Source organism: Oncorhynchus tshawytscha, linkage group LG03 (assembly GCF_018296145.1).
Source record: "Oncorhynchus tshawytscha isolate Ot180627B linkage group LG03, Otsh_v2.0, whole genome shotgun sequence".
In the NCBI taxonomy this organism is placed as follows: domain Eukaryota; kingdom Metazoa; phylum Chordata; class Actinopteri; order Salmoniformes; family Salmonidae; genus Oncorhynchus; species Oncorhynchus tshawytscha.
In genome coordinates, this window is record NC_056431.1 from 64,028,930 (window position 1) to 64,042,470 (window position 13,541).

A 13,541-nucleotide genomic window follows, 5' to 3' on the forward strand; every position below is an offset into this window, starting at 1 on the left:
GAATTGTTTATAAACCTTGCAGATGATAGAACAAAATTGCTACAAAGTTTTACGAAAGACAATCACTGACAGACTGAGTTTATCGCTAACATAATTTAGGGGTTTAAATATATACAGCACCTAATTAGTTATTATCATTATACCTGTTACAATGTACCATGGATTAGTGTGGGATACTCCAGTTTTGCATCCCACAGTGGGCATTGGCCATAAAAAGCCATATTCGCAGATCACCATCTAGTGGAGACCGGTTGAACATCGTTTTTTTGGAAGATGGAAATTAATGTGGAACCTCTTTCTTTTTATGCCACGTTCTACACGGAATTTCTAAAAGTGACACGGAAGGGAAAAAAAATGGTGTCACTAGTCACCACAGTCACAACGTTTTATACCCCGTTTATGATTTCAGACCTAACCCTAACCTCAACCCTTACCTTAACTACACTGCTAACCTTATGTCTAACCGTAACCTTAAAGCACATTTTTGTTTTCATTAAGTTTTTGACCGTACACTTTGTGGCTGTGATAACTAATGAAAAAAAAATACTCACAGGAAGTCGATAGCTAACTACGTTAGCTTTTCCGCTGGGTTTATTCTGTCAAGCTGCTCATATCTGAAAATACATTTTGTGTGAGCTTCTGGACCAAATGACAGCGACTCCGTTGACTGCAATTGTTTTATCTCGCTGCATGCAGTTAAATCGCTAAATGATGGGAGAGAGGTAAGTATGTAACGTTAGCTAGTTAAATAGATACAGTATATGTGCCAAGATGATGCTAACGTTAGCTAGGTGGCTAATGTGGTTAACTGGCATTTTCTACTGTGAATTACTAATCGATGTTCACACAGAGAGGAGCTGTAAACTTTAGCATTTCGGGACACGTAACTACATTTGCAAGCAACGTCTTGTCGACTTTTACATAGCTAGTCTAGATAATGTTTCTGCAAGCACTGCCTGGTCATGTAACCCCTTTTCCAGTTATACAGTTAGCAAATAGCTAACTGTTCAAATAGTAACGTTATTTGTTGTTGACAAGACGTGACAGCACGCAAGTTAGATAACGTTATTTATGTCAATCAATGTTTTTCTTGACAGTTGCATTCCTAATTTGACCCATTTGGCAGGTTGCCACGCCTCCGTTGTTTTCAGGTCTAAAACACCATCTCTGATGTGACATGGATGGAATTGTCTGCAAATAAATGACCGTTCTATTCCAATGAGTTGTTGTCATGTGCGTTAGAGCCAACCATCCCACATGTTGTATAGTCAAATACCTATCTCGTATTTGCCAACCAATTCACAGTGGCAACCCAACCAGGTATTGTGTAATTGAGGCGTGTTTGGTTCTAATCTGTTAGATGGTCGGTCAGATTAAGCGCAACAGTGGAATAATGTGGGAAATAACTACCAGCTCTTGTATAGTCCAATGGCCCTAGGGTGAAAACAGTCGACCTAATGTCTCCAGTTAACTGCCACTGAGACTGTAGCTATATCAGAGACACGCTTGCTTTAACATTGAGGCCAAGCAGCACATTGGCTGATTGATAGTGTGTGTGTCTGTGTGTGCGCGAATGTGCGTGTTGATCCACTGGTTTCTGTTTTCATCTCATCATTTTCATCTCTAAAGTGTAAATGGTTTATTTTAGAGTATTGTTATTACCATCTGTGGAAGGCTTGCTGAGCTGTAAATTGTGAGAGGAGATGAACAATCTCTTGAGTGGTCTTGTCTCTAGTGCATGAGTCATGATTATCTCTCCTCTTCTCCCCCAATCTTCTCTCTCTTTCTCGCTCTCTCCTTCTCCCCTCCTCCCCCAATCCCCTCTCTCTCTCTCTGCAAAGAGTGTGTGTAATGGTGGTGTGATCCTGTGTGTCTCTGTGCCATGGAGAAGCCGTGGAGGCTGTGGGGCTCGGTGGAGCGCTGTGCCCTGGCCTTGGCCTCCTGGTCCTGGGGTGCCTGTCGCATCTCCCTCCTGGCCCTCATCCTCACCTTCCACCTCTACGGAGGCTTCTTTCTCCTGGCTCTCATCCTGGCCTCGGTGGCTGCCATCCTCTACAAGTTCCAGGACGTGCTGCTCTACTTCCCCGACCAGCCCTCCTCCTCCCGGCTCTATGTGGCCATGCCAACAGGCATCCCCCATGAGAACGTCTACATCCGCACCAAGGACGGCGTGCGCCTCAACCTTATCCTGCTCCGCTACACCGGCGGAGACAGCCTTGATAACCCTGGGGTCGCCCCTGTCAACGCATCTAACCCTGCCTCCACGGCCCCGCCCACGATCCTTTATTTCCACGGCAACGCAGGCAACATCGGGCACCGGGTGCCCAACGCTCTGCTGATGCTGGTGAACCTGAAGGCCAACGTGGTGCTGGTGGACTACCGGGGGTATGGGAAGAGCGAGGGCGAGCCCAGTGAGGACGGCCTGTACCTGGACGCCCAGGCCACGCTGGACTACGTGATGACCCGGTCTGACCTGGACAAGACCAAGGTGATTGTGTTTGGCCGCTCTCTGGGGGGCGCAGTGGCGGTTCGCCTGGCCTCGGCCAACCCTCACCGCGTGGCGGCCATCGTGGTGGAGAACACCTTCCTCAGCATCCCCCACATGGCCGCCACACTCTTCTCCTTCCTGCCCATGAGGCTGCTGCCCCTGTGGTTCTACCGGAACCAGTTCCTGTCCTACAGACAGGTGGCGCTGTGCCGGATGCCCTCGCTGTTCGTGTCGGGCCTGTCAGACCAGCTCATCCCGCCCGTCATGATGAAGCAACTTTACGAGCTGTCGCCGGCACGGACTAAACGTCTGGCCATCTTCTCTGAGGGCACGCACAACGACACATGGCAGTGCCAGGGCTACTTCGCCGCACTGGAACAGTTTGTCAAGGACCTAATGAATAGCCACACCCGCGAGGAGAGCGTCCAGTCCACAGCCAGTGTCACAATCATCTAGTCTAGAGAGAGAACCCTACAATCATCTAGTCTAGAGAGAAGAAGAGTCTAGAGAACCCTACAGTCCATACTCCCTACCTACGTGTGTAGATCCAAAACCATTGAATAGGTGTAATAAGCAGCAATATGGCTAAGAAAATGTGAAGCCAACCACTGCCATATTGCTTATACCTGTCTAGTTGTTTCTGATCTACTTGAAGTGTCTATGGTAGGGTAGCAGTAACTAGGCTGAGCTACTAGGGTCAGGTTGGAGAGAATGTTCATTTCTATACTTTTGTTTTGGTTTCATCATGGTCTTTTTCCATAGTAACTGTACCATATCAAACAATTGGGGAGTACTTTAGGTGTGGGGGGTGTTTGGGGTTGATGGAGGGGTGATTAACTTGGAAATGTCTTCATAAGTCTATTTGTGTGTGAAATATGACTGCAGTGGGTGGACATGTACTTGTTATGGCCTTTTTTTAATCATTTACAAACGATACACAACTTTGATCATCCTGTCAAACACAACCACACTTTTAAAAACACTTTAAAAAGAAAATAAACTACAGGAGGCGAAGCTGCACCTGAACTGCCAGAACTCAATGACAATGTGTAGCTAACATAATAGCATTTCAGTAAATCAATAAGACATTTTTGACTAATATGATAGTGTTTCAGTAATTCAATTAAAAAGTTTGTTTATTTTAATTGTGTAATTTGTTATTTCATGACACGCTGTTTAAAGTTACATGCGTGAGGATCTTATAGGCATCATAGTGTCCTTATAGATTCATATTCTACTTTTGACAGAAAATCCTGTTCATATCAGCCAAGAGCGAGACAATATGATACAGCCCATAAGGCATTATGTATGTGGCACTCTGAAAAGGAGCATGCACAACCTGAATGTTTCACTGAATGTTTCACTCCCAAACTATTTTGTTGTTGTAAATGGCCAGATGATATTCCAATGTTGCATAAATCCCATTCTACACTGTATATTCTCTGACAATAAATGTAAATGCCTATGTGGCTGGAGCTGTTGTCAACTCTTTGCATAGTTGACCCGTTATCTTGGTTGCCAACACCAGGGCTTTCAGACGGATGTGACCATTAGATTGTTGCTGATAGAACTGTACTATAAAGAACAGACATATATTCTGAATTTTGACATGTAAGGCTTGTCTGTCTGTACAATACATTTTTATCTGCATTGTTCTGAATTCTGCACACTATTAAAAACCATTAGACCCTCACCCAAATACCATGGCCTGGGAAAAACCTAGCTCTGTTAGTGTCTTGTGAAAGTGAAGGACACTTCGTGGGATAGAGTGTGTTATGTATGTGAGGGTTACATTTTCATCTCTGTGTTTGTACCATGAGACTTGTGTTACTAAGTTGTATTATTATTTGTGTTATTCTATTCTTCTCAACGTAATGATTGTTCCGTCAAGTAGGCCAGTGTCTCATTTCACCCCATGACTCTTTGTGGAGAAATGGCTATACCTGCTTGGAGGGCTTTTAATGAGCTAATGAACCTTTCCTGCATGTCTTCCAGGGACTGGAGCTGAGGTGGACAAACATAAACTCTAACCCTGCTGGGTCGTGATCATTAACAGATTATAACAGGGAGGGAATACCTGTCCAATAAGACATGCTCAATTTTGTTTTTTAGTTACAAAATCTATTGCTACATTGTGCGCTAATTGGGGTGGCACATTTTGGGTCATATTCAGAGGTGGAAATGTGTTTTGGGAATTAATGGAAATATATGCAAATTAATATTAATACCATTTTTAAATGTAAATGTTTTTTGCATTGGATGTATTTACCACATGAGGAGACATAATTGCAAATGATTACATCCTTCCAATAGAAATCATTTAAATTGTTATGAATTTAATTTCAATGAAGAGTTGACTCTTCACATGGGATGATTTCACTGAACAACAAAAGAAAGGGAATATTGAATGATCCCCAATGATCCATCGCATCTCAGAAAAATGTTTTCAACATACATCTGTAAAATGATAGTCTAGAAACTAAAGCTTTGGTTGTCTTCCTCTCAGGCTTCCATGTCTTCTCCCTGGACCTCCTCAATGTCCACCTCTTGAACATCAGACTCTGAGGCCTCATCTTCACTGTCACTTTCCAACCTTGTTGAGGATGGCTCGTTGTCAGGCTCAAAAAGCCTCAAATTTGCCCGAATGGCCACCAATTTTTCAACCCTTGTATTGGTCAGCCTGTTGCGTGCTTTGGTTGTGTTCCCAAACAAGGACCAGTTGCGCTCTGAGGCGGCTGGAATTTGGTGGGATTTGGAGGATGATGGAGGCAATGGGAAAGAACCTCAGATCCACAAAGTCCCTTCCACCAGGTGGCTGATGAGATATGTTGGCACTACTGCCATATTGTCTCTCCATCCCAAAGACTGTCTAACATGATGACAACACCACCCCAACTGGTGTTGCTGGGCAGCTTCAATGTGGTGCTCTTATTCTTCTCACTTTGCTTGGTGAGGTAGATTGCTGCTATAACTTGATGACCCTTCACATACTTAACCATTTCCTTGGTTTTCATGTAGTGTATCCATTGTTTTCAGTGCCACAATGTCCTTGAGGAGCAGATTCAATGCATGAGCAGCACGGCCAATGGGTATGATGTGAGGGTACAACTCCTCTACTTTAGACCAAGCAGCCTTCATGTTCACAGCATTGTCTGTCACCAGTGCAAATACCTTCTGGGGTCCAAGGTCATTGATGACTGTCTTCAGCTCATCTACAATGTAGAGACCGGTGTGTCTGTTGTCCATTGTGTCTGTGCTCTTGTAGAATACTGGTTGAGGGGTGGAGATGATGTAGTTAATTATTCCATGCCCACAAACATTCGACCACCCATCAGAGATGATTGCAATACAGTCTGCTTTCTCTATTATTTGCTTGACCTTCACTTGAACTCTGTTGAACTCTGCATCCAGAAAATTAGTAGATAAAGCATGTCTGGTTGGAGGGGTGTATGCTGGGCGAAGAACATTCAGAAATCTCTCCCAATACACATTGCCTGTGAGCATCAGAGGTGAACCAGTTGCATACACAGCTCGAGCAAGACATTCATTAGCATTTCTCTGACTACGTTCCTCCATTGGGTCAAAGAAACTTCTGATTCCAGGAGGACCATGAGCTGTTGCTATTGATAAGGTGTCTGATTCATCATTTTCACCTCAAATAGAGAGAGAGGGATTTTTGTCAGATGTTGCTTGTTGTGAGCGCTAAGAGAACTTTATGCACTTTGCCAGATGATTCTGCATCTTTGTTGCATTCTTCACATATGATTTGGCACAGTATTTGCAAATGTACACAGCTTTTCCTTCTACATTAGTTGCAGTGAAATGTCTCCACACATCAGATAGTGCCTGTGCCATTTTCCTGTAAAGATGCCACAAGACCTAGAATTGCCTTATGTGTATCCCACAAAAAAAGTTTCACTGTTAATAGCTAACTTTTTTGATGAATTTAAGCAAAGTTCTCCAAATTCCAGGGCTTAACTTCCCATGGAAAATGTCTGTCAATTCTCTGTTCCGTCTCGGTCTCTCTGCAGCGTACTACAGTGCAGTTGTACTATATCAAAGCCATTCTGACACAACAAACAGAGACACTCCGAATCAGCAGTTGGCTCTAGAATCTAACTTCAGACTAAACTGCTTTTATCACAGTGAGCTGATTATTCACTATATACACTACCGTTCAAAAGTTTGGGGTCACTTAGAAATGTCCTTGTTTTTGAAAGAAAAGCACATTTTTTTGTCTATTAAAATAACATCAAATTGATCAGAAATACAGTGTCGACATTGTTAACATTATAAAAGACTATTCTATCTGGAAAGAGCAGAATTTTTATGTAATATCTACATAGGCGTACAGAGTCTCATTATCAGCAACCGTCATTCCAATGGCATGTTGTGTTAGTTATTCCAAATGTATAATTTTATAAAGCTAATTGATCATTAGAAAACCCTTTTGCAATTATGTTAGCACAGCTGAAACTGTTGTACTGATTAAAGAAGCAATAAAACTGTCCTTCTTTAAACTAGTTGAGTATCTGGAGCATCAGCATTTGTGGGTTTGATTACATGCTCAAAATGTCCAGATACAAATAACTTTCTTCTGAAACTCGTCAGTCTATTCTTGTTCTGAGAAAAGAAGGAAATTCCATGCGAGAAATTGCTAAGAAACTGAAGATCTCGTACAAAGCTGTGTCCTACTCCCTTCACAGAACAGCGCAAACTGGCTCTTACCAGAATATAAAGAGGAGTGGGAGGCCCCGGTACACAACTGAGCAAGAGGACACGTACATTAGAGTGTCTAGTTTGAGAAACACGCCTCACAAGTCTTCAACTGGCAGCTTCATTAAATAGTACACGCAAACACCAGCCTCAACGTCAACAGTGAAGAGGCGACTCCGGGATGCTGGCCTTCTAGGCAGAGTTCCTCTGTGCAGTGTCTGTGTTCTTCTGCCCATCTTAATCTTTTATTTTTATTGGCCAGTCTGAGATATGGCTTTTTCTTTGCAACTCTGCCTAGAATTCCAGCATCCCGGAGTCGCCTTTTCACTGATGATGTTGAGACGGGTGTTTTGCTGGTACTATGTAATGAAGCTGCCAGTTGAGGACTTGTGAGGCATGTGTTGGTCTTCAACCAGGTCCGGAGGGCCGCACTGAAAATGTGTTCTATTTCCTCGCCGTCAAAATTTGCAAAGAATAGTCCCTCTATCCATCGTTTCTGGAATTTTGCAATTCAATTCCTGACTTGACTGAATTGGCCCTCACTCCCAGTAGAGCTGTTGGAGTGATACATGTGGGACATGTTGCTGCTAGAGTCTGGCCACCGACCTGGTCCGACCAGGTCCTATTGTGAAATAAATGTTATATTGAACTCAAAGCAATTGCTATTCTACATAATGTTGCATTAGAATTGTGTAAAATATTCTTTCTAAGGATATTCAATTGTTTATAAGTCTCAGAAATCAAATCAAATTGTATTTGTCACATGCGCCGAATACAACAGGTGTAGACAGTGAAATGGAATGAAAGCTGGCGTTGATATGCAGGAGAGAATGTTAACATGCTGATACACTGATTTGTTGAAGGACTAAACATGCGATGATGATGATGGGTGTTCTCTGAGCTGGAGGCTTATGGGTATTGTAGTTGAGAGCTCTGTACTCTCATGAACTGAACTTAAATTGTGCATCCATTCTGTTTAGGAAAACAACCACTGCAGTCATTTTACTACTCTAGTGTTGATGTGTTAGAAAAGAAGACTGAATATAAAAAAACACAATCTCATTTTCTGTTCTTTGTACAGTGACATGCAATAACTGAATAAACCCAAAGTTCTTATAATCTCTCTCTTCTGTGATGTTTAGCATTAGTCTGTGAAGAGTCTGGTTCCACATTCACAGAAGTATGTTGGCTACAAATAGAGAAAAACATTCTCTACTTCACTTGTTATTTTCTGGAACAGTGATGATGTTTTGCTATGCTGATGTAAAGAGGCAAGGGGTGATTTTTGCACTTCCTTTTCTAGTTGGCCATCCTGTCTATTCAGACCAAAATATGAGTCATATTTCTACACTCCATTACTCTTCCACAACACTAATTATGATTTGACATGTGTTTTATAGCTTGTCGTATTTGCATCAGCTGTGACTTTAATCAGGATCAGATGTGTCTCCTCTGCTGTGCCCTTTCAGACTAAAGTGGTTGAAGAGAGAGCAGAGTTTGCCGTTTAGAGCGGGGAGGATGGACAGAGCGTAGATGAGTAAAAAGAGAGGGTGGTTTGACTTGGCCGTCATCAGTGCAGGAAGTTCTGAGTGTGGTTAACTGAGCGGAACAGAGGAGAGGGAGGGAGGCTGCAGCTCTACCCAGCCTAATACACCATTCAACCATCGTGTTCAGACAGGAGAGAAAGAAATACCTGGGAGAAACAGAAGAGGAAGTAAGGGAAGGACTAACAGAGTCCTGAGCAGAAAGTAAGGGAAGGACTAACACAGTAGTCGTACATAGAAAGTAAGTCCAGAAAAAGCTAAGAAGGAAAGACGACAGGGTGTCTGGAGAAACAAGGGACAGTTAAGAGAGCGGGAGGCAGCCTAGAATGTCCCAGAACATACCAAAAACATTGACGAAAGACTGAAGATTCAGCATTACTATCCCAAGAGGAGAGCCCTTTGGAAGGCAGATCATGCAGCCAGTGTGACCACAGAGGAGGCTGTCTGGTTCCTGTGATGGTGTCTGCAGGTCCAAGTCCTGAGGCTGTTGGCCCTGTGCCTGGGCAGGAGTCTGGGGGTCGGAGGCTCTCCTGGCCAGTCCTGCTGCTGACCCTGGCGGCGGTCACCTCATCGTCTCTCTCGGCTTTATCTCTGTTCCATCTGCTGGCCCTCAGGGCCGAGGTGGTGGGGCTCCGGGCAGAAGTATTTCGCAGGAGAGAGGAGGTAAGATGTTTACATATTCACTGCTATTCTGTAATGCTGTGTTCTGTAAAATATGTATGATATGAGATGGAGTTGTTTTCGATGCGTTACCCAGACACTGCAACAGATGAGCAGCAGCTACAGAACCAGGAGCAGATCAGCCCCTCCACACCCCCCTGACCCCCAGCCCCCTCCACACCCCCTGACCCCCAGTCCTCTCCACACCACCCTGACCCTCAGCCCCCTCCACACCACCCTGACCCCCAGTCCTCTCCACACCCCCTGACCCCCAGCCCCACCACACCCCCCTGACCCCCAGTCCTCTCCACACCACCCTGACCCCAGCCCCCTCCACACTACCCTGACCCCCAGTCCTCTCCACACCCCCTGACCCCCAGCCCCCTCCACACCCCCTGACCCCCAGTCCTCTCCACACCACCCTGACCCCCAGCCCCCTCCACACCACCCTGACCCCCAGTCCTCTCCACACCCCCTGACCCCCAGCTCCCACCACACCACCCTGACCCCAGCCCCTCCACACCCCCTGACACCCAGTCCTCTCCACACCACCCTGACCCCCAGCCCCCTCCACACCACCCTGACCCCCAGTCCTCTCCACACCCCCTGACCCCCAGCTCCCACCACACCACCCTGACCCCCAGCCCCTCCACACCCCCTGACCCCCAGCCCCTCCACACCCCCTGACACCCAGTCCTCTCCACACCACCCTGACCCCAGCCCCCTCCACACCACCCTGACCCCAGCCCCTCCACACACCCCTGACCCCCAGTCCTCTCCACACCACCCTGACCCCCAGCCCCCTCCACACCACCCTGACCCCCAGTCCTCTCCACACCACCCTGACTCCCAGCCCCCTCCACACCCCCCTGACACCCAGTCCTCTCCACACCACCCTGAGTCCCAGACTAGGCTGCCCTTCATCAGGGAGAGGAGTGTGAGCACAGGACCTGAGAACACAGCAAAGACTTCCAATACTATTCTCTGGGACTGTTTGTATCTGTTTCACATGTTGAAGGGTGATAGAGCACGTTGTCAATTCTGTTCTGTTTTTAGATTATATTCTGGGGCTGTTTCTTTAACACTTCAAACAAGTACACTTATTTCTGGCAAGCGGCATCGTTTTTTTGTTTTTGCTCTCTCTAGAAATAACCACAATTATAAGTACAACAAAAATAAAAGTTTGTTCAATCAGTTAAACAAAACATATTAATTAGAATTGTACATTATACACTCAGTACACAATAAAAATCTGTATGATTATGTGTGAGAGTTAGGCTACATTGAGGGGATTATTGGGTAGTGTAGTTTGAATCAATGCTAAACTAGTTTATCGTGTTTGGATTGACTCACGCATTGTTTGTTTGTCGAGGTTGGTGGTGTTTTGATTGATTAATTTGTGGTTTGTGTTTCTGGTGTTGTGCAGAGTTTGCGTTGGAGCCTCACACAGGGATCCCCTGGCAGGAGGTGCTTAGGAGAGGCTCCCCCCTGGAGGCAGAGAGTGACAGCATTCTTGTCAGAGAGGAGGGATACTATTTTGTCTACAGCCAGGTGAGTACTGGTCGTCTACATGAGAGAACTTGGTGTATCATATAGGTTAGTGCTAGATCACATGGGGTGAAGGTACAGTAGCTGTAAGCTATTACATAGACACAACAGCTCACAAGCCCCAACTCTCCCATTCTCTCTTCAGGTGTACTACAATATCTCACAAGCCCAACAACATTCATCTTCTTCTCCTGCACATGTTCTGGATACGTCATGGATCTAACTACTCTCTCTCCCTCTCTCTCTCTCTGTCTTTCTGTCTCTCTCTGTGTCTGTCTGGCTCTATCGGTCTCACACTGTCTGTCTGTCTGTCTGTCTCTCTGTCTCGCTCTCTCTGTCTCTCTTGCTCTGTCTGTCTGTCTGTCTGTCTGTCTGTCTGTCTCTCTTGTCTGTCTGTCTGTCTGTCTGTCTGTCTGTCTGTCTGTCTGTCTGTCTGTCTGTCTGTCTCTCTCTCTCAGTCTCTGTCTGTCTCTCTCGGTCTCTGTCTGTCTCTTTGTCTCCCCCTCCCTCCCTCCCTCCCTCCCTGGCTGGCTGTGGCTCCCTCCCTCCCTCCCTCCCTCCCTCCCTCCTCATACATGTGTACTACATGGACAGGATCTTTGCCATGGGTCATGTGGTGAACAGGAAGAAGAGGAACGTTGTGGGAGATGAAGCGCTCAGCATGTCACACTGTTCCGCTGTATCCAGGACATGAACCCTGTTTACCCAAACAACACCTGCTACACAGGGGGTGAGTGCGTACTTGTGCATGTTTGTGTGTGTTTACATGTGTGTCTGTAGGGATATGAGTGTGTTAACTCTCTTCTCTGTAGGTATAGTGAAGCTGGAGGTCGGGGACATGGTGGAGCTGCTGATACCTCGCTCTACAGCCAATATTTCTCTGGATGGAGATTCTTCTTTCCTGGGGGCCTTTAGACTGGTCTGACCAGGGGGGCTGAACCTGGGGGACTAAGGGATACTAACTGGGGGGACTGGAAATGGTGAGCTGGTAGATACTGGCTGTGGTGGAGAAGAGATAATGGTTTTAAATGTAAAATAACTAATGGCTTGTGGGTCTGGTAGCTACATCATCTTTTCTACTATGATGTCAACTGCTTCATAGTGTGACTGAGAGATGGACGGACAGATTCATGGCCTATGACTGGCTGATGCCTTATGTGACACCAGTGTCATCACAATGCGTGATCTGAAATGTTTGAGGCTTATGTTGGCAGGTGGCTCAACGTTCATTCATGTAGACTCCTTTACACAAGTTGTTATGGTCATATACATTGTCAATACACATGTTGTTATGGTCATATACATTGTCAATACACATGTTGTTATGGTCATATACATTGTCATACACATGTTGTTTAGGACTGTGACGATACCAGTATTGCAATATTTTTTCCATGGCAAAAATGAAAACTAAAAGCAGACCAAACTCCTTTGGCCCTTAAAAGGTGCCTCACATACAATTTATTTAGGAATTTTTGCATTGTAATTTCAGAAAATATCCATAATTTATCTGCAGTTATAGTGGAATGATAGTGTTTCACAGTATTACTTACCTGCCAATGTTGTGATTGGCTGTGATGCTGGAGAGGCTGTTCTGTGGCTCTGTTATCTAGTGGAAATCGCTCTCAATTTCTGGTTGCAAAAAGTCTACACTGTTATCTCAATTTCAGTTTATGTGAGAAAACAAGAACTGAATAGTGTTGGGAATCATTGTACCATCTATGCTGAACAAAAATAGAAATGCAATATGCAACAACTTCAAGATTTTACTGAGTGCCAGTTCATATAAGGAAATCAGCCAATTGAAATTAATTCATTATGCCCTAATCTATGGATTTCACATGACTGGGCAGGGGTGCAGCCATGGGTGAGCCTGAGAGGGCATAGGCCCACACACTTGGGAGCCAGGCCTAGCCAATCAGAATGAATTCTTCCCCAATAAAAGGCTTTATTACAGACAGAAATACTCCTCAGTTTCATCAGCTGTCCGGGTGGCTGGTGTCAGATGATCCCGCAGATGAAGAAGCAGGATGTGGAGGTCCTCGGCTGGTGTGATTACACATGGTCTGCAATTTTTAGTCCAGTTGGACGTACTGACAAATCTAAAACAACATTGGAGGTGGCTTAAGGTAGAGAAATTAACATTCAATTATCTGGCAACTGCTCTGTTGGACATTCTTGCAGTCAGCATGCCAACTGGACGTTCCCTCAAAACTTGAGACATCTGTGGCATTGTGTTGTGTGACAAAACTGTACATTTTAGAATGGCCTTTTATTGTCCCCAGCACAAGGTGCACATGTGTAATGATCATGCTGTTTAATCAGCTTCTTGATATGCCACACCTGTCAGGTGGGTGAATTATCTTTTGCAAAGGAGAAATGCTTACCAACAGGGATTTAAACAAATTTGTGAACAACATTTGAGAGAAACAATCTTTTTGTGCGTTTGGAACATTTCTGGGATATTTTATTTCAGCTCATGAAACATGAGACCAACACTTTACATGTTGTGCTTATATTTTTTGTTCAGTGTACAATGAATTGGTGACATTCATTTGTAACTATCCACTGTATACATGTGTTGC

General features: G+C 44.9%; 1 protein-coding gene across 1 annotated transcript; it reads left to right on the plus strand.

Moving 5' to 3' along the window:
• Positions 1 to 327: 327 nt before the first annotated feature.
• Positions 328 to 4,181, plus strand: LOC112241308 (protein ABHD13). Its single transcript, XM_024409434.2, has 2 exons — positions 328 to 722; positions 1,842 to 4,181. Exon 2 carries the CDS (start codon positions 1,883 to 1,885, stop codon positions 2,942 to 2,944), a length of 1,062 nt encoding a protein of 353 aa, XP_024265202.1. The 5' UTR covers positions 328 to 722; positions 1,842 to 1,882; the 3' UTR covers positions 2,945 to 4,181.
• The last annotated feature ends 9,360 nt before the right edge of the window (positions 4,182 to 13,541 follow it).

Coding starts and splice junctions, on each gene's coding strand:
- LOC112241308 (XM_024409434.2), top strand. CDS start 1,883: ATGGAGAAGCCGTGGAGGCTGTGGGGCTCGGTGGAGCGCTGTGCCCTG.